Below are 22,350 nucleotides of genomic sequence, written 5' to 3' on the forward strand. Positions count from 1 at the left end.
ACAGAACAGCTCCCCAAACTCGAAGACACAGATCAGTTACACCCCTCTTTGTGAGGGAAATGGACGGAACCTCCACATCGCTGCTTTCTCAGTGGCACATGGCCGTCACGCCCGCTCTTCGCATACTATTACATATTCTTGCCATAACCACGCCCATATATCAGTCAGTGGGCGGGGTCTCATGAAATATGCAAATCGGCCGTTTTCCCAGCTGGTGACGCAGTGGCGGAAGTTTTTAGTGTTGTTTCCAGGGCTGAAGCTGCGGGGAACTTGGAGGAAGACTTCATTATGGGGGCGTCCAACAGCCAGCTGTCCAAGCAGATCCTCACCGAGTACCAGGTAGGCGACAGCACGGACGGTGTAGTGAGAAGTTATCGACCGCCTGTTACTTCCTTGTTACTGAGCAAGTTAGAGGGGCACCCCAGAAATAATAATATAGCTGGTTAAAGCTGTCCTAACAACTCGTGCGTGTTCTCCATGACCGCCAACTAACTCCTGGGGTTTCTAGATGTAGCACTTATAAGGGTCCATTGAACTGTCATATACATTAACTGACTCCACAATGGCAGCCGGCGCCCCATAACAGTGTCCTGATAAGTTCAGAGAAACATAACTGTGCCCCTTGTACCACCCAAGGGGGAACACACAGCCATCTCTTTTTTTTTTTTTTTTTTTTAATGAAACTTTTTGCATTGATTTGTTACTATAATATATATTTTCAGCCCCATTGGGACAAGATCTACTGGGAGTCCATTTTCTGTTGGTCTCCAAGAACTACAAATGTTTCATATTCATATCTTGGTAACTATTGGATGTAGGAAAATGTGCGGGTGCCATTGTCTTCATGATATGTAGATTTGTAACATTATTGCTAACACTAATTCCAATGCAAATGAAAAGTAAAATTGGAACAAAACCTTCTTTTTTTTTTTTTTGAACCGAACCATTACAGAAAGAAGGTTGAAGGGGGAAAAAAATAAATAAAATATATATATATATATATATGCCCCGTATACTGACATTTCTTACCACAAAATTTTAGGAAGGCGTTCTTTTGTAGTTTCTGAGAAAATAGACTTGATGGTGCCCAACTCTATACTGACAACCATTTTAGTGGTATCAGATATGACCAAATACACCTGAATATGCTTCATGTAACATAGTAGGTAAGGCCTAAAATGATATATATATCCATGCTGTTCAACTTAGTACCCTCCAATGGTGATCCAATCCCTAATGAAGCAGAAGCCAATTTCCCCATTCAAGGTAATAAATTCCTTCTCGACTCCAGTGTGGCAATCAGAATAATCCCCGGATCACCGACCCTTCTGAAGTAATCAGCGATATAACATGTAATATTGTAACGCTCAAGAAAGACATTCATGCCCCTCGAGCTCTTTTAGTGAGTTCGCCATTATCATGTCCTCAGGCAGAGAGTTCCATAGTCTCACTACTCTTACAGTGAAGAACCCCCTTCTGTGTCTGTGTGGAAACCTTCTTTCCTCTAGCCATAGTTACAGTCACAGTCCTGGGTATAAATAGATGGGAGAGATCTCTGTATTGTCCCCTAATATATTTATACATAGTTATTAGGTCGCCCCTTAGACATCTTTTTTGTAAACGAAATAACCCCAATTTTGATTACCTCTCTCTGGGTATTGTAGTCTGCCCATTCCATTTATTACTTTAGTCGCCCGCCTTTGTACCTGCTCAAGCTCTGATATGTCCTTCTTGAGTACCGCTGCCCAAAACTGTCCACAATATTCCATGTGTGGTCTGATCAGTGACTTGTAAAGAGGAAGAACAATGTTCTCGTCATGTGCCTGTAGACCTCTTTTGATGTCCTCCATCATCCTATTTGCCTTGGCAGCAGCTGTCTGATACTGGTTGCTCCAGTTAAAGGGGTTTTGTTACTAGAAAAAAAAAATCAATACTTGCCTATTCCTCCCCAGGCAGCCTTCTTCAAGCACCTTCTCCTCCCTTATCTTCTCCTATCCCCCGGGACACCGCAAGCCGTCTGGATCCTCCTCCTTGTTATCATGCGTCTCTTCTCTGCATCCTTCTTCCTGCAGGTCAGTGTAGGTGACATCACTAGTGACGTAACGTTCACTGCCTAGGAAGGAATGCCGAGCTATTGCTGAGACTCCGCATGCATGCTGCCGTGAGAGTTCATATACTATTGCAGAGAGACAGCGTGCATGCACAGTCTCGGCAATAGCTCGTCACTCCCTGCTAGGCTATGAACGCTATGTCACTAGTGATATAGCATACATTGCCCTGCAGGATGGAGACTGCATAGAATGGACGCTTCATCACCGGAAGAAGAATCGTCCGTGTGAACAAAAAGTGCAGTACACAAAACTGCCAAATAAATTATTCCGTGGGTTCAACGCGTTTCCGCTACGGATGGCGTAGCCTCATCAGGAACCACAAAAATTTGAGAACAAAATAAGTCAGCTTCTAGCTAATCGGTCAATCCCAAAATCAGGAAATTTAACCTCAAGGATTGAGGGAGATAGACGATCCTATCACTAGGCAAAACAAATCAATAAACCCAGTTTCCCCCAAAGGGAAATTGCAGGAACAAAAATAACTAAGTAGCAGCACCAGCCCCTTGTGTACTGCACTTTTTGTTGGCCATAGCTCTCAAAAAACTTTGTTGAGCTTTAGCTATACTTAGATGTCAGCTATACATCTGATCTCTGTGAAATCAGCCGAAAAAGCGTGATTGCTCTCACACTTACGGATTTCTGACAGAAAAGGCAACATCTATCTATGGGAGGAACAATGCACCTGCTCTAAAGGCGGGGTTTTTTCTGTCTCCTACCCATTGAATAGCTGCAGCAATTTAACTAAGCTGGGAACATTATTCTTAGTGAGCCGACCTAGATTCTTCTCTAGCTTTAGGACGTATACCACGGGATACAGGGATAGAAAATCCGATACCGTTGGTACAAAATACCGGTCGTCTAGGCGGTTCATACACTGCTTTCCCCTTTCTAAAATACAGGGGTGCAGTTTTTTTATAGTTTTTTTGTTTGTGTGTGTCTAGAATTTAGGATCTTGAGATACAAAATCCTTTTTATTTTTTATTGATGATTAAAAGTTACGTTTTAGAGATACAATAGAACCCTCACTGTGACAAAAACAATTCTGTCCAAAAGCCGATTTCTCACCCGATCACAGGGGCGATGGGTATATGCAAGTGTTGCATTTGCAGCCATATGTGCAATGAATTCCTCACACGCTCCTGCTGAAATAGTTTTTGGACATCTCTATTCAGGGGGCTTTCCATGATTTATAACAAAGTTTTGATACAGATAACTTACCAAAGCCGTTCCGTACTGTTCCCACACTGCTGGCACCCATCTGTCCCTGTTTTTTTCTTGTGTACTATGTGTGTGTAATATTTATATATTATATGTGATACTGTAGCACCTATAGAAATGTCTTATTACTGGGCTCATTTCTTTTTTTTCCTTTTTCTACCTAGGAGCTGACATACCTGACCAAACAGGAAATCCTGCTGTAAGTCTTATACTATGTCTTTGGTATTTGTGTACTGCTGTCATGTGGTGCAAGAATAGGATTACATTAGTAGAATTGTTAAGGTTTTTTTTTAGAAATGATTATGAGACACCATGGCTTTCTGATTGGGGGTTGTTCGAATGCCCAGACCCTCACCATTCCTGGGACTGATGGGGTCGTAATGCTAAACTTCAGTTTTTCCTTGCCTGGTGGTTCTCTGGCTCCCGTTGCACAGGGTGCTGTGAGAAATCTCCAATCAAGGAAATAGGTCTTGGGCAAATCCCTTTAACCCCTTTAGTGGCACGCCCAGAAAATCTCCTTCCTCCAAAATTTGGAAATTATTTTCCAAAATTGTTATGTATTCTTTCATCACAAAAAATGTTGCAATGTGATTGTTACATTCCTTAATAAATGCTTGCGAGATTAAATGCATTGTTGACTCTTATTTAAAAACCTGCCCTGTGAGGCATGACATGGTAATAATAAACCTGCCACTGAAGGGGTTAAAGGACCAATGTGAGCAAAACTCCGGTGGTCCCATCCATCTGCCGTGATCCCTCCTGTGATGAAGCGACTGTTATTCATTGTGCAACTCATTGCCCTTTTTAGGAGCACAAATGTGTTCTGAATTTAATGCCCTGCAACAAAGGTATGTAGTCCTGACCTAAAGCACTATTATATTACCCGAACCGTGCCAAGTTGTGGCAACAGACATAATTCCCCAGTGGACACATCGGTATATAGCAGTATATAAACTTCTTTTCTGCCACACCCGTCACTTCTGAAAATGTCTATTCTGTCCCCTATGTAGTAATAAGTTTACTTAAAGGGAGCCGGTCACCTTCCTACAGCACCATAAACTAAGTCATATTTCTGTTACGGGAGGTGACTATATTATATCACGTGTCCTCCTCTCTCCTCTGAAGTACTGGCGGCACATGAAAATCAGACTCTCTCTAGAGTCTTATGCGCATGTGCTCTTGCATAGGAGAGCCCAGTCACGGGATTCTGATTAGAGTCAGATTTTTGTGCACCGCCAAAAGTAAAGAGAAGGACACCGCTGGAGGGGGAGAGTATGTAAAAAAAAAAAAACAAAAAACATTTAAAAATACATCCCCAGCTCCCACTCGCCTCCCCTAACGGCACCATGACTTAGTTTATTGTGCTGGGGGGACGTGATGGAAAAGTTGATACACTCTGCAATCTTCCTTCTTCCCATTGAAGGAAAGAAGCGGTAGTCACGCATGCACACATGGGAATATGGAGTGTGGGGATCGGTGGGGCTCTCAGAAATCCCTGTCCTGTGGGTCGAGAATGAATGTCATTACTGAGAAAAGCCCTTGAAGCGTTCTACTGTTAGTGAGGTCATTGCTTGCAGAGTGCAATATCCAGCTATGTACTTTGCACTTATGACTGGATCCAATTACTTCTTCAGTTTCCTTGTTTTTTTCCTATGGTGATAATGCTTACTTAGTCCTACTAATATGCTGGGCTTGTTGCTGATTGTTGCTAAGCAATACTAAATATTTAATTGTCTATTATAATAAGCCTTACACTACATAAAACAGAATTTAAAAACCACCTTAACCTTTCATGGTAGACCTTTTTTTTTTCTCTTTTAGTTATTGATGGCTGTTGCTGTTTGACAGCCAATATAGCTGCCATTGCAGGTCCCGCAGGAGTTGTCATCCCCTTTATTATAGCCCTGAGGAACAATCCGTCACAATCATGCATCAACAGGACATGCTGTATTGTAGAACCATGTACACTAACATCTAGGTAATGGCAGCCATATTGGTTGTCTCTCTAGCAACAACCTCTTTCCAAAAGCCGCTGATTGGCCAATTAGCTGCTCATCCCGGGTGCCGCTCCCAGCACCCTCAGCAAACAGTAAACTTTGCCTGGTAAATTTGTTGCCAACTTGAAATTTCTCTGTTCTAGCTTGTAGAGGGGGTTTAAAGCTGGGGACCCATTGTATGAAATCCATATACCTTAATAGGGTCTATGCACTGGGTTTGTCTTCATGAGACAATCTTTTCAAGCTCAATTCGGAGTTTGTCGGCTTTTAAGAATCCATTTTTATAAGAAGATTCCCCCAATGATAAGCAAATGTTCAATTCCCTTACCATGCTACCTCGGGGAAATGCAGCATTGCTTAACACTCATTAATGAACTGTCCATGGGTCAGACAGGGTATTGTTTCTCCTTAGGGAGAGCGCCTAGAAGGTGTGAGGAGACTTATATGGCCAGCCATGCTCCTCTGGGAAATATGCAAATGGAGGATTGGAACAATACCTCTGCAGCGCCACCTATTGGAAGGCAGAATTCCTGCAAGTCAATGTCAGACCTTTTAGACCAGCCTTATAACAGTAACTACGAATTGTAAGCCAAGCAAGAATCCCATACATAGACAGCAGTTTGTTTGTTTTGTGCTCCTCATCAGTGTGCAATAGGGTTCTGGCTTAGTTAGTGACAGGCCTATAGATGGGGGGGGGGTCAGGAAGGGTGTCCTTTCACCCTTTCAAGGTGGCGCTGCAGAGGTATTGTTCCATCTTCCCATTTGAACTGTCCATATAAAGCATGAATGTATCAGATCTCCCAGCGAAACACATGAACATTGTAGCCATTCTTTGCAATAAATGGCAGATGAAGGGTCTGAATGGAGGCACTCCGCTCTTCTATTTCAGAATTCCTTTACATAATTTTGGCTGAAGCGGGCGAGTCAATGACTGACTTTTACAGGCAGTTTCAAATTATTTTTTTTTCCTTTAGTTCCGTTGCATCCAGAATAGTTTGCTGATCGGCCACTAGTGGGAGATCAAGTCATTGATTTTAGACATTGGGAAGCGTCAGGTCTTTAATATTCACAGCGCAGCGGCCTGCTGGCATTACATATCTTACAGAAGTCTTGACTTTCTGCACTGTAATTGAACTTTGTTTTACTGCAGAAGCACCTAAAATGGTATTTCATATATCCTATTTCAGTGGGATCTTTCACAGTGAATTGTGCCGTTTTGTATTATTTATAACAGTTGATAATTGCCTCTTCTGTTTCCATTTCATCCTAAAGTGCTCATAAAAGATTCAGTGAAATGATACAGAAAGAACACAGAAGCAACATTGAATCTGTCAGACTCCCCAAGGAGAGATTTCTCACTTTGCCTGAATTAAAGGTAATTGTGTTTCCTGTTGAAGTAAATGCTGTCTAATGATGAAACCCGCATTCTTCCATATAGCGTAATTCCGTCACCTCAAAATCTGAAGGTGAATTCAACAATTTTCCTATGTTGCCTTCTGTCAATGAAATCAGTGCCAGGATATCAGTGCTTGTGGACCAATCATGTTCTTGACTTCAAAGGGGTATTCCCATCTCCGCTTTTAATGGCCTGATTGCTCTGTCCCGACCACCTATGGGAAGGAGCCGAGCGCTTAGTGCAGCTCTGTTTCCGTAGCTCTCATTGAAGTGAATGGGATCCCCTGAAATGGCGTAGCAGAGCGAATTACGGAAACAACGTAGAGCGCTGTGCTACTGTTTCCGTAGCTCCCTTTCACTTCAATGAGAGCTATGGCAATGTCGCTAAGCACTTGGCTCTTTCCATAAGCTCTACCGGATGGCTAGTAGCTTTGGCAGCAGTTTCCCATCTCCATTATGATAAGCTGAGATGGGAATACCTCTTTAAGGGTATACTCATGTTGTAGGTTCTCTGTAGTGGATTTTGGTCCAGGTTGGCTGTGGATTTTACCCCCTTTGTTGGAAGGAGCGAAATTTGCGTTGAAAATCTGCATCATAAAATGCCATACTGCAGGTTTTAAATTTGCAGATGAGTTTACATTGCAGATCTTCTCTCCAGCGTGTGAACAGGATTCCTTGAAATCCCATCCACGATGCTTGTATTGTAAACTCTGTGGGTTTTCCACAGCCAGTCTCACTGGAAAATCTACCACACTTCCATTCCATGTGAACATGCTCTAATGCTGCTATTAGACTAGCACTCACATCTTCCCAATAACTGCTAATTAGCCCGGCAATTTAGAGCTATCACTCAAGCGTTCATGGCGTGTAATAGTGCTAATTGCCAGGCTTCACTTGCACAACTCCATAATAGCTAGCGCTTTTGTAATAGGACCCTAAGGGTACCCATACACATCATGATAATCATTAAAGGGGTTTCCAACAAAAAATAATAATCATAGCCACAAGATGGATAATAAATGTAACTAGAACGGGGATCCCGACCTCCCTGCTCTTCCTCACTGTATCGCCATAGAGAGAGAGTAGTTTTACTGGAGTCTATAGGACTAATGGAACGTTTTGTACTTTCTCCTGCATGAAACCAATCCCATTTTGTACTCCATAGTATAGGGGATAACTAGCTTGGTGGAGCTCTGACCACTGGGACTACCACTGATCAGGATTTACTAAAGTCCCCAATTGAATAGATCAGTGATTAAGTATGCGCACCACCGCTCAATTCATCTCAATGGGAATGCTGGCGATGGCTGTCTCTAATATTATGGGGAAACCCCTTTAATTCTTAAAAACCTCTTCATGTCTGTATGATGGCTTGAGAGACAACTACGGTCATCAAGCTGATAGGAAAGAGTAATATGATATCAATGCTACAATTCAATAAATATTCTTCGGAAATAAAATTCTCTATTACAGGCAAACCCCTTCAGGCATCGGATTTGCCATGTCTTCTCTACTTCAGAACAAGCTGATGGCAGCATGTCCTTTGAAGATTTCCTTGACATGTTGAGTGCTTTCAGTGACTCTGCCACACTTGAAGTTAAGTCTCATTACGCCTTCAGAATCTTTGGTAAGGAAGTTTTGCATCTTTTAGATCATTTTCCTAGTGGGTAAAAAAACCTAGAAGATGCTCCTCATATCCCCATGAACAACATTTTGGGGGTCTGTCATTGATTTGCATCATTACTATTGCCTAACCCCAACCATATCTATTACAAGTACATCCTCGAGAGTAATGGTGATTGTACTGATGTTTGTTTCCCTCCTGGAGCTGTCAAGAGCGTAAAAAGTTACTGTGTAGATGGTTATATTGTCTGGACTGACTTGTATGTATCCAGGAGAAGAGATATAGAAAGGCTGATTGGTTGGGTTATTATATGTGTCTATTTTCTCCAATATTTTCAGCCAAATTTGTCCTATCTGAAACTGATCACAATTATTTATACCTTAGATCCAACTCTGGAAAGGAACAGTGACCACAAAATAGGCACATAAAACCCTAGGCATAGATGGAGAACATAGGGGGGTTAAGATGAATGCCCATTGCTCAACCTAAAGAAATGCTTCTATTGCTTTTGTTTGATTCCACCAGCTTATTTTTTTTTTTTTTTTATCTTGGGCGGAAAGAAGGATCGGGAACGTTGAAGTTCAGCGCCTGTTTCTTTTGTTCTCCTGGGAGATGAGTCCCCACAATAGACTCCTTTTACAAGGGGGCAATTATTCGTTGGAATGAGCGAATGAGTTGTTTGCTTTCAAATGCTGTCCGTTTCTACGTGCAGAAATTAGTTCACATTTTTCAGCAATTTTTTTTTTTTCCTTGTAGCTGGTTTAGTCCATTGTTTATATGTCAGAAGAGTCTGGAAATGTCTTCGAATGATTGCATTTTTCACGGAATGATTAGCAAGCGATGACTTCTTCTCGCACAATTGAACGATTATTTATCCAATAATACTTCCATGTATGGGCCCTTCCCCCTCTACCCAGGGAGAAAACACCAATGCTCAGCTGAAGCAAATGGTCATGGTGTGGCATTAGGCTTTTCCCCCTTAAGATGTATTGAACCCATCCTATAATGGGTTTTCTCACAGGCTGTATGGACAGCAGCTATTTTGTTGAATTCCTGGACAACACCTTTAAGAAATGAGAACTGTATGTTATAAGGAGCCCCCAGTGTAGTTAAGTGGAATGGGAGCATTCTTTATGGGATATATTTTATCTTGCAGATAAGCCACCATTCTTGTTTTTCTTTTTTTTTTAACAGATTTTGATGGAGACGGAGCTCTAAGTGAAACAGATTTGGAGACGCTGGTGAATCATTTGACAGGGGAAGAAGACGATTCAAAACTAAGCAACAATGAGATGCGGCAGCTGATTGTTAATGTGAGTTACAGTGATTACAGTTATTTTCAGTGATTACAATGATATGACTACAGTGTCAAATCGGGGATTTATCAAGTGTTCTGATCACTTCTTTTTGCTTATATACTGTGCATGTATAGCATTAAAACCACACAATGTCAGTGACTCGTCTGTTAGAGTAGTCTCTGCTCTTGATAACTGATTTTTGCTTCAGGTGACAAGGTCTCGGAGAGTAAGTTACAGATAATAGTGTAACGGCCTGTTATAAAACTGAAGCTGTAACAAAGTCCACACACACGGGTAGTAGTGAAATGCACAATTGCCTCGAACGGTCGGCAACTGGAACTTTACTGGAATAACTTGCATAAATTACAATACGGTAGATGAAGTAGTTGCAGCAAAAACACTGTGTAGACACAATTAGTGATGAGGACAGGGAGGCAGACACAGGATAACACTGGGCCCACAGTCCAAGTTATCTGTGTAGCACCGCTCCTGGAAAATATACGCCGTAGTAGAACAAGAACTCTCTACCGGTCACTCACTCATTTTGCAAGACTTGAACTCTGCACGGTGGACTTCACACTTCAGGGTAGGGGTCCTAAGGAAAACTTCTAGGCCACCTCTCCGCTTCTTCCATCTTCACCACATACAGGTTGAAGGTACCTGCATGTGGCCAGTTCTCCACAGCACACTCTACTCCAAACGCAGAATAAAGGAAAAGACCCAATTATCCAGCTTGCAAACACCTATCAAACATAGTCACATGACTTATAAAAGATACATTTCCAGACAGTAACCCATTCAGTGCTGCAGCTAGGCAATACACTTCATATTAATACAACCTAAAACGTACTGACAATACACATAAGCACAAGACTGGATTATCCAGCACCTTCCAGAAACTTCTGTACACTATGCTCAGTTTGCAACTGTAAATACCACCCCCAATGCAGTCCATATGCCCCCCAAGTACTTGCCAACACGTCTGGTAGTGGCCAGAAGTCCCCAATTCTTGCAAGCGGCTCTCCAGCAGCTAGAGTTAACACCATTGAGGTTCAGAACAACACGGACTAGGCTATTAAAGTTTTAAGCTTTAATACACAAAGATGCAGTGCCGCTAATACAAATACAGAAGACCTAGAAGTTTCAAAGAGTCTTTAAAGTCTGCTTCTTATAGGGTAGGTGAAAAATGTGACACATTTCGGTGTATGGCTGCCCTCTCAATTGTGAATCTCCTTTATATTTCCAGTCCTTGACTTGTGGTTTCAGAACTGTCCATTAGTTCAGTAAAGCTAATTCCCTATTTAGACTGGAAAGTGAGGTAATGAGAAGGAAATACCATGAATATTCATCAGTCCCATCTTCCTGTACTCCCCTCACTGTGGTCCTGGCGCCACTGCTTGTTCTCCAGGCATTGGCACTCTTATCTTGAGCAACATGATGCCAGTAGTTCAGGAACGTCACATGCTGCAGCCTCTGATTGGCTGCAGCAGTCACCTGACTTGCAGTGACATCAGCTATCACAGCAAATCCGAGGACCACAGTGGGACTGCAGGGGTAAGTATAGCTCTGTTTTTATTTTACTACAGCCCTGCATTCGGAATAACACAGTATCATGTTTTCTTGGTGTGTTTATGTGATGGGGAATTGCCAGTAATTTACTCCAAGCTGGAGGTACAAAGTACTCTACTTATGAAGTTCATGATGTGAATACAACAGTAACAGCTCTGTTCTTTTTCTCCCTTAGATCCTTGAAGAGTCGGATATTGATAAGGATGGCACAATAAACCACTCTGAATTCCAGCATGTTATCTCCAGATCTCCTGACTTTGTCAGGTATGTATTTCAAAAGAGACACAAATTTATTGCTAGTTTTCAGATCTGTGACTTAGAATGAAGTGTTTGCTCTATTCGCATGGTAAGATGGCAGGAAGTCAAGGTTTCTGGAAAATATTAGTATACATATATCATTCGTCTAGAACAGGGGTGTCAAACTCATGTTCACCGAAGGCCACATCAGCCTTATTGTTGCCTCCATAGTGGCTCCAGTAGTAATAGTAACTCCCCTCCTCTGGCCGGGCAGCATCCCTACAGGCATTTCACTCGCCCAGCCTGCAGTTCTTGTATGGCGGTGGCAGCAGCTAACGCTTAGTCTGTCAGCACTGACCTCTCAGTACTGCATACAGGATGACGCACGCAGACACCGGAGGGGAGAGGTCCACGATCACAGACTCTACATGGCTGCCGCTGGACTGGAGTAGGAAGGTGTAGCTATTTGAAACCTGACTCTAGTGGGAAGTTGTCACACTGTCCCTTCCCTTTCAGGGCAGTGTGAAGGAAGTAGTAATTTTCACGCCATGGATCTCCCCTTGGGCTAATAAGTGTGAGAATGGCAATCAGCCATTAGGCAGACCTCAAGGGATAAAGAATTGGGATTAGGATGCTGGTAAAAAGCTTGCCACATGTGCCCTTCCTCTCCTTAACAGGGTTTTGTCATTTAGAAAAATAAATAAATGAATACTTACCTATTCCTTCCCTCTTCAGTTTTCAATACTGCATTTTCTCCTCGCTTATCTTCTCCAGTCCCTGGGTCACCTCACCGCAAGTCCCCTTTTTCTTCTTCCTGCCTAGCAAGGAATGCAGAGACTGCGCATGCGTGCGGTCTTGCCGCCAGTGTTCATATACTATTGCAGAGAGACGGCGTGCATGCGCAGTCTCTGCAATAGCTCGGCACTCCCTGCTAGGCAGTGAACGCTTCATCACCGGAAGAAGAAGAATAGGCCGTCTGGAGGTGATGTGACCTCGGGGGACTGCAGGAGCCAGGAGAAGATCAGCGAAGAGAAGGTGTGGTAAGAAGACTGCCTAAGGAGGATTAGGTAAGTATTGAATTTTTCTTTTCAAATGACTGAAGCCCTTTAATCTCTCCCTGTCATCCCGCAGAATTAAGACACATGACTTGATACACTTTATGACAGACTTGATTCAAGATAGGCCCTACTAATTTTTACTCAGGGGATGGGCTTTTTGTATTGTGGGCTTCTGACTTTAGTGTGTGGAATTGGGGCCACTAATTCAGCTCTGAAAAGGCAATGTGCGTATTCCCTAATCCTAAATGGAGACAAGGGGATTCCAGAAGCAGTTTAGGTTTTAATGCGAGCCACAGACTCTGACGACGGGAAAAGCTGCCATCTGTTGCCCATACCGGCCAAATGAAGGCAAAAAGCACACTACTTGGCCTCTAGTTTAACTCGCCTTAAGAGTATCCAAACTCCAAAATATACTACTTTATCAAAACAAGGAAATATAATTCTTTACCAGATCAAGAAGACTTCTTTTTTTTTTTTTTTCTACCCACCTGTTTTGATAAAGCCCACTATAAGATGCTTATCATTTTTTTTGCAGCATATTGTGTAGGATAGGTGGTTGAGTAGAAGTATAAAATATGTAAATCACAGGATTGAAAGACTAGACTGGCACAAAAAAATCTCATGGCCTCTCGTATCAATATTGACTTGCATCAAGCTGGTAGGCTTTCTGTTCTTTCTAAACTGTAGTTGGCGCGGTCACAAGTCTAGGGTTTAACTTATAACTTTGCATAGTTTGCCTTCAGCAGCTCATGCATATCTCTGCAAGCTGCAGAGTGTCTCACTGGTAGTGAGCTTGTCTGATGACTTTTGGGCAACCGATGCCCGTCACTCATTCCAGTAATGCTCGCTGCTGTGCTGTTACACAGCAGTGGCTATCGCTGGCATTGCTTACAATGGGCCAGAAAGCATTTTTACATCCCCCCTCACACCACCATCGCCCGCCTCCATTCACAATAAGGAGACATTTGTTCAAATCGTCTCGTCGTTCAGTCGCTGCATGCGTTTACACGGGATGATTATCGTTCAGATTCCTTTGGGAGCGCGGGAATTTGAACAATAAATCGTCTTTTGTAAAGGAGCCATTAGTCTCCAGCCACTCTGTCCTTTCTTTAATGATCTTATTAGCTGATTTATGGCCCAAATAAAGATAAACTTTGTTTTGGTCATAAAATGGCTTAGGGCCCATTTAGATGGATGCCCGACAGTTGTCTCCGCACATACCAGCTCTGGTGCTACTGCACGGGAACAAGTATCATTAGCTCCCGTGCTCCTAGCAAGGACACACAGGGATGAGTGTCGGGCATTGTTTGCCCAACATTCGTCATGTCTAAATGGGCCTTTTAGTTTCTAGCCCTAAACAGAGTTGTCAGACAAGCTCACTGATGGGTCTGCTAGTGAAAGACTTCGTGCAGTTCCTACATATAGTGGTATATAGAAGCTGCAGAAGCCAAACTGCAGAGTTTTTAATTAAACCCCATTTAGAAAACTTTCAGCACAAAACGCATGCATTTAAGTAAGAAGAAGAAGAGAGGGAAAAAAAAAAGTTTCCATAGTTGTCCATAACCTTTTAACCTTTGCAGATCGGTCAATGATGACACATTTGCTTACAATAATGTAATACTTGAAATTGTAAGAATTTCTGATTTGGAAATATGAATGTTTTTTTGTATTTTTATTTTCAGCTCCTTCAAAATTATACTATGAATGTTGCTGCTTTACTTCTGGAATGAACTTCTCTACTGGGATTTATCACTTGAAGAGCCAATCGACATCTGAGAACTAGTGTGGAAGTCCTTCCACTAATGGCTACCCAAGTCAGTCACATTGACTGATGATGATGCATGTGACTACTGTTGGTCGTATACACTTCATTGCCACAGCTGTTTACTTGTGTAGATGTCTATACACTGGCCATGTACGTGCGAAAATCGGTTTATGCTCCATTCTTCTGCAGAGGATCTATAAAGATGTAAACCTATATCATGGCTTTATATATATTTCTCACAGTCTCCTCATTCTCTCCGGCACATGTATATTTTTTATTTTATTTTTTTTCTTTTAGCAAACTATTTTAAACTGGATACAATGTATGTATTGTAAGGGGATGTAGCGCCTGTCATCTTCCTCTTAGTTATTAGAAACGTTCACATTTTTCATCCTTTTACAGATAAGTCACTCTGATTATAAAAATTCCAGTTTTGGTGGAAAATTCTAATGTTCAGACATTTTATAATGATTGATTCGCTATTTTATGAACTGATTTATTTTTATGTGGGAGATACTGCACAACTTACTGTTTTGAAAATTTTCCCTTTTTAACCAAGAGTTAAATTCTGGCATCTAACAAACAGCAGATTTATTATAAAGTTGTGATCAGAAATAAATTATATGAAATAAAGTGTCGCCTGTTTTATCATCTCACTTCTTTATTCAGAAGATTCAGTTGGTGCCTGAAGAGCCGATTGTCAAAATATCCTCTGTCAGACCAACCCTGTTCGCCACATGCTAGTTAGTAGTTCCTGACCATGCGCCTGCAGAAAATACAGACATGCCAAAGTCACAGGATAGCGGTATGTAAATTGATTATGTCGTATGACTTGTGAAGTGCTATCTTGTGAGTGAGGTTGGATACTGGCCATTGTGCTCATAGCAGGGAGATGTGAATTATCGGATTTTGAATGAGATATGATAGTGGGTGGCAGACAGATGGGACATTCCATGGACAGCGGACTGGCTGCTTTAGAGTGCTTAATGGTTGTGACTTGCGTCATCTAGCTAGAATTGTTCTTGTGAACAGACCGCATCCACGTTCAATGCCGGAGGTCTCGCACACATATCCTGCAGGTCAGGGCAGCAGTCTTTAGCTTCCATGGGATATGAAAGCAGAAGACCCACCAGAGTTCCTCTGTTAACACCGGACACAGTGCCTCAGCTGGGCTCTTGAGATTGCTAACTTGGACCATAGGGGACTGGCAACATGTGGCGTGGTCCAATGAGTCAGCACCAATTGTTTTGGCCTGATGGTAGGGTTTGTGTGGCGCAGACCCCCATGAAGCCATGGGCCCCAGTTGTCAACAAGGCACTGTTTAGGCTGGTGTTGGTTTCAAACTGGTTTGGGATGTGTACTCATTGCACTGCTTGGGTCCACTGGTTCACCTAAACACATCATTGACAAGTGCCTGCTATGTTTTACTGCTTGGTGACCACTTAATCCCTTAATTACATCCTAGCTAAGTGGGATTTAATCCTCAGGGACATGAGAACATGTTTCCTCTAAGGATTAAAGCTATGTGGGCTGAGGACGTGACAGCTCCATGCTGATGGCTGCCAGAGGTAGCCAACAACATGGAGCAGTCATGGGGCTGGGATATCCGACCGGCGCTATCCAATAGCATATCCGACCGGCGCTATCCAATAGCATTAAAGTAAATAAGTGAAAAAAAGTTAGTTTCAGCTCTCCTCACGGATCGCATCCATGAGGGACGCTGAAATTACTCTCCCCCATCCTGCGCAATGTCCCGTGACAATCTGGTCCAAAATAGACCTTCAGTCAACTTCTGCGCATGTGGGTCAATGAAGAAACAGCGACGCATGCACAGAAGACCAGATCGTCGCGGGACATTTGAAATCTCCTGGCTACTGTAGGTAGCCGAGAGGCAGATGTCATGAGGGACCACGGTGACTGGTTCCTGGGGCCCATGATCGCTGCTGTACAGTGATAGTAGAGATCACTGAAAAGTTGAAAATTTTTTTTAAAGTAAAATAAAGTTTTTACATCTGATCTACGAGGGGTGATGAAAATACTCAACCCAGTCCTCCGCGATGTCCTGTGGCGATCTGGTTTTTCCAGGACCTTGAGTCATCTTCTGCGCATGAGCGCCCGGCGGGAACGTCAGGCACATGCACAGAAGGGCTTGCATACAGATATATTAGGGAGACAACGGGTATGTCTCTGAACATGGGACAAATAGGGGTATCCATTTTGGGGTTTAAGTCTTCATTCCTACGTATGCTGTACAAAAAAAACCAATTTTTAAAATGACACAATTGCCAAAAAATGGAAATTGTAGTTTTTTTACCTTCTGCTTTTTGCTTAGATTCATGCAAAAAATGTGGGGTCAAAATATGCAGTAACCCCCTAGGTAAATTAGTTAAGGGGTCTAGTTTTCAAAAATGTCTCATTTTAACCCCTTAACGACACAGGACATAGGGTTACGTCCTGGGTCATTCCATGCCAAGTGGACCAGTGGTCCCCACTCGGCCATCTCCGATTTTGCTGAAAATTTATAAGGATGTACATGTATGTTTGAAACGAGGTTCTGTAAAGTTCTAGGGCCAGATATCAAATACCTGGGACACTGTTGCCCTTTCACTGGAGGTCCCAATGAGCGCGCGGCTTCAGCTACGAGGATTTTGCAAACTTAAGCCATACTTTGGTTAAATATATCTCAAAACCAAAAACCATTGGTAATTTGTGCTTTGACCAGTACACCAAACAGCTATATGGCTTTGCACTGCTGCAATATCACGGTCAAAGAATATGTATTTGTGAAGATATTCACACCCACATATGATGAAAAATGTTAAATGATCAAATCTGACCTATTTTTAAGGTCAAATATCTAAAAAAGGGTACCCCTCAAATCTATTTATTTTGATATCAGTCGAAAGAGCAAATTTTTCTCTACAAGGATCATCATTTTATTTTTTGGAGTCTTTCAGTTTAAGAAAAGAAAAATGCCACTGAACATGGCGTTTTTAAACATACGCAATGAATGATAAATGCACTATTCAAACCCTTGCGTTGGTCCATGGTGGTTATACCACTACCAATTCCCTAAGAATTGGTATTATAATCCTATTAAGAATTGTAATAATGCCAAATCTTTTGAGAATTGGCAGCCCCATCGCCTAGGGGCCACGCCCGATAGCCGTGCAAGGCCAGCCACGGGCGGTCTCTTTATCACAGGTTCCGAAGCCTGAGGGTGGGTGTCTTAGCCTAGGATCCCAAGCCTAATATTGGGTCTCTTTTGTTGGTTCCCAAGCCATAATGTTCAGTCTAAGTGGTCTGGAACTGTTGCTGAATTTGCAACATAATTGGCTCCAAGAAGCTGTATTGTCGTCCCATTGCTGTTGCAGCTGGTGCTGGCAGTATTGCAATGATTGACTGCTCAGGAATCCAGCAGGTATCATTTCTCACAGGCCAGTGAAAGAAGCTAGCTGGTCCATGAGGATGCATGAAATTTATTAATGCATCATGGTCGTCGACTGAAATTTCAGAAATATTTCCAATCCACCAGTTATCGTAAATGCAGGCAATGTATTGCCCTGGCTGGAGGTTTGCAATTGGCACAAAAGGCATTTCTGATCTGACAGATCGATCTACATGGGCAATGAAAGATGATGTGTCATTTGACACCCTTGAAATGCGAATCTTTTTGTCATCAATTGGCACAAACTGGTGATTTTCTCGTGTTCCAGCAATTGTATGTCCATCTTTGAACCGTTCTTCTTGAACTACCCGTATTTCATCAATTTTTTCTTTTGGAACAAACAAAAACTTGATTCCATGCAGTTGCTCATTGCAAAAGTTGAATAAATCCACCGGGGTCAGTATTTGGTTTTCAGTTGGGCGTTGAAGACTGGCACGAGCTGCCAACCTCTTTGCTGTCCCTCCAATCCCATCACAGGGCGACTTTCCATGACTGGTACCAAAAAAATTCCATTCAGCACTGATATTGAAATCAGCATTATGGTGGCACAAGTTGAGAAAATTTTTGAAATTTTTGTACTGGGCTGCAGATCCATCGCTGAAGTAGTGGATATGACGAATTCCATAGATGAGAGTCTTGAGATACTCCACAATTACTGTTAAGAAAGTGTGGACTGCAACTGTGTCATGTCGTGAGCAATCACTGATTATGCACAAGCTGATGTTCTGCGCAGCTTCATCATTTAACTCCTTGAAGTAAATGACAAATGGGTGTACTGTAGCTTGACTATTTTCCCAGTGGAAACCTTGAACGGCATCTTGAACAATGAATGAGTAATTTTCAGCAAAGTCCATAAGGATCACAAGCTCTCCAGGTCTCAGATTTTCCTTCAATGATTTCAGATAGCAACTTTGATGCTTGGCAATGTAGTGATGGCTGCAAAGGTTAGAAATTTTTGAAACCAATTCTTCAATGAAATCTTCTATAGTCAATTGTCTTGTATCAAGCATGTCTCGATCAGTGTGAATCCATTGTTTGAACTCAATAATATCATCAGGGTCACTGTTGACAAACACATTGACTAGAAATTCTTTTAATCCTTCAGGACCTGGGCATTTTTCACAACGGCCAAGCATACAGTCCTTGGATTCAATTCCACAGACCATTTTGCATATGAGCTCTTTGTAGTCATCATTGATTGGGCTTGCTGCAAGCATTAGTTTGACATTTTGGTGAATGGTACACACACAAACAGAATGTGTTCCAGCGGATCCAACGGTAACGCACCACTTTGGCCGAAGCTCACAAAACTTGGAGAATCCAATTTCAGGCCCATTCTGATTTCGATAGGCAACAAACATTTCCCTCATATTGCTCAGTAATAGTCGCTTTTGCATCTGCTTTTTTTCTCCTGCTATTCGCACTGATACATAGTCTTTTTTACCAGGGCACATTCGACTGAATTCATCATCCTCAAAAAATGCCTGCACCTTTTTCTTCACTTCCTCAGAAAGTTTCTTGCCACACTTGATTCCTGGTAAGGCTAAGATTATTGGCTAATAACATTATGGCTTGGGAACCAACAAAAGAGACCCAATATTAGGCTTGGGATCCTAGGCTAAGACACCCACCCTCAGGCTTCGGAACCTGTGATAAAGAGACCGCCCGTGGCTGGCCTTGCACGGCTATCGGGCGTGGCCCCTAGGCGATGGGGCTGCCAATTCTCAAAAGATTTGGCATTATTACAATTCTTAATAGGATTATAATACCAATTCTTAGGGAATTGGTAGTGGTATAACCACCATGGACCAACGCAAGGGTTTGAATAGTGCATTTATCATTCATTGCGTATGTTTAAAAACGCCATGTTCAGTGGCATTTTTCTTTTCTTAAACTGAAAGACTCCAAAAAATAAAATGATGATCCTTGTAGAGAAAAATTTGCTCTTTCGACTGATATCAAAATAAATAGATTTGAGGGGTACCCTTTTTTAGATATTTGACCTTAAAAATAGGTCAGATTTGATCATTTAACATTTTTCATCATATGTGGGTGTGAATATCTTCACAAATACATATGCTTTGACCGTGATATTGCAGCAGTGCAAAGCCATGTAGCTGTTTGGTGTACAGAGCAAAGCACCGGTTACAAGTGGTTTTTGGTCTTGAGCTATACTTGGCCAAAGTTTGGTGTAAATGTCATGCGGCGTGATTTTCAAGCTACTTTGACACAAAATTGTGGCCGATATATTCTTTTGTGATAGCCGGTACTAATTTTTTTGTGTTCACCAGCAAAAGTTGAGCTAGTATGTCAAATTTCAGCATCATAGCCAGTATATTTCTATAATGCCTATGTGCCAAAGTTTGCAAAATCCTTGTAGCTGAAGCCGCGAGCTCAGTGGGACCTCCAGTGTAAAGGCGACAGTGCCACAGGTATTTAAGATCTGGAGCTAAAACTTCACAGAACCTCGTTTCAAACATATACATATATCTGAGTAAATTTTCAGCAAAATCGGAGACGGTCGAGTGGGGACGATTTTGAAAATTGGTCCAATTGATGTGGAATGACCCTCCTGCAAGTTCGCGGTGTGTATGAAGAGAGATCGCGGGGTGAATCTCCCTCCATACAACGCTGGCATCCACCTGCAACAGCTCCAATAAGCTGCGCGGTTCATCTGAGCTGTTAACCGAGCGCCTTCTGAAAGGCTCCAAGACTGTCTTGGCAAAATGCCTATCAAGCCATCCCTGTGGGGTGGCTTGAGAGAATTCCTGCCTGATTGCAGTATGATGTCATTTTATGGCATTACATCATACGGCAAGTTCTTGTTCCCTCTGGGGAACTAAAAAAAAAAAAAGTAAATTTTAAAAAAGTTTTACTAATTTATTTAAAAAAAGGTAAAAGTAAAAAAAAAAAAAAAAATAACACTAAATAATAAAACAAAAATACATATTTGGTATCATTGCGTCTGTAAAAGTCCAATATATCAAGGTAATGCATTATTTACCACGCACAGTCAACGTCTTCAGAAAAAAAATGTATGTACTCCAGACCAAAGGAAGCAATAGGACATCCTGCACAAAATGAGAAGTCTCACAACTATGTCAACGAAAAAATAAAAAAGTTATGGCTGTCGGAAGATGGCAGCAGAAAATAATGAAAAAAATTTTTTAATTTGGTATCTTACTATTCGTACTGATCCATAGTATAAAGTTAACAGGTCATTTTTGTTGCAGTTTGTACGCTGTAGAAACCAGAGGTACCCAAAGATATTGGAATTTCAGTGGGTTTTTTTTCCACTTCACTCCACTAAGAATTTTTAAAAAGTTTTTCAGTACATTACGTGGTACATTAACTAGTACCATTAAAAAAAACACAACTCGTCCCGCAAAAAACAAGCATTCTGACAGCTATGTCTATGAATAAATAAAAGTTATGATTTTTTTTTAAATGGTAGAGGGGAAAAAAATGGAAAAAGAAAAAGGGGACGGTCCTTACCGGGTTAAAGAACAATGCCGAAATCTGAAGCTGGCTGGAAGGGGTCAGCAGAAAAAAAGGTACTGGAGTTCAGTTTGATGATTTTTTTTTTTTTCTTTTAAAGGGATGTGTTACAGGATAAAATCAGTGTGACTGACTGACTGACTCGCGGTATGCAACTAGCCCTGCTGATTCTATCCTATGACACATCCTCTGTAGGTCTAACATCTCATATTACTATTGTGTTTTATTCAGGATCTACTTTTTGATGATCATAAATGAAGATATGCAATAAATGTGAACTCTTCATTGAAACTCCCTTGTTGTGGACTTTATTGTCTATTATCTTTTGCCAATTTTCTTATTGACCTCGATCGCGAAATCCTTGTTTATGAATAAAGATAGTAAATGCTGGACGATGAATCCCAGTAAACAAGGCAGTAAAACTGCCCAAGATATTGTATATAGTGTGTAGCCAGAATCAGGGGAGAAGGAACGTGCCCACGTTTTATTTAAAATAGTCTGATTATAGAAGATTTTATGAATTTTGATGCCCAGAAAGATCATCCATAAATCTTCTCCTATTACAGTCCTGCTGTTGCATTCAATTTGCACATTTTACTTTGCACTCAATAAAACAACTTTCCAAACTGCAATTTTATGGTTACTGCAGTTTTTTATAAGCCTAATAAAAGGGAATCATAGGAAAATGCTATGTATGATTGCCAGGTCATATTTTTTTATTATTCACATATATATATTTTTTGTGGCATATTAGATTTTAGATGTTCTCGCCATTAACTTTGGGTCAGTAGTAGCACCTTCTAGAAACCTCACTACGATTAATATTCACATTGCATGTTTGGCGGTTCTTGAAGGGATTGGCTGCTTTAAGTATAATTTTAACAAATGTGATGGGAACCTTAACATATTAGAAGTTCAAGGCCAGGTTCTCACCCGGTGAGCCATGTCCACCTTGTTCCCAAAGCCCTCCCCCTGGACCACATATCTCTCCTTACTACAGATGGCTGCTGGTGGAGATTGACAGACTTTGTGCATGTACCAGAATCCTGGACAGCCAGGGCTTGCACATGTGAAAATACTTGGTTATCCATGCTAAGCTATTCATCTGCGCTTGCATAGGTTCTCCATATGC

At 41.7% G+C, this 22,350-nt stretch overlaps 1 protein-coding gene across 1 annotated transcript; it reads left to right on the forward strand.

The window, feature by feature from the left end:
• Positions 1 to 184: 184 nt before the first annotated feature.
• On the forward strand, positions 185 to 14,905 carry CIB1 (calcium and integrin binding 1). Its single transcript, XM_066592761.1, has 7 exons — positions 185 to 339; positions 3,494 to 3,528; positions 6,599 to 6,701; positions 8,195 to 8,348; positions 9,540 to 9,658; positions 11,388 to 11,476; positions 14,190 to 14,905. The coding sequence occupies exons 1-7, from the start codon at positions 289 to 291 to the stop codon at positions 14,209 to 14,211; spliced, it is 573 nt and encodes a 190-aa protein (XP_066448858.1). The 5' UTR covers positions 185 to 288; the 3' UTR covers positions 14,212 to 14,905.
• Positions 14,906 to 22,350: the final 7,445 nt, after the last annotated feature.

The sequence above is a fragment of the Eleutherodactylus coqui genome, chromosome 2 (assembly GCF_035609145.1).
Source record: "Eleutherodactylus coqui strain aEleCoq1 chromosome 2, aEleCoq1.hap1, whole genome shotgun sequence".
Classification (NCBI taxonomy): domain Eukaryota; kingdom Metazoa; phylum Chordata; class Amphibia; order Anura; family Eleutherodactylidae; genus Eleutherodactylus; species Eleutherodactylus coqui.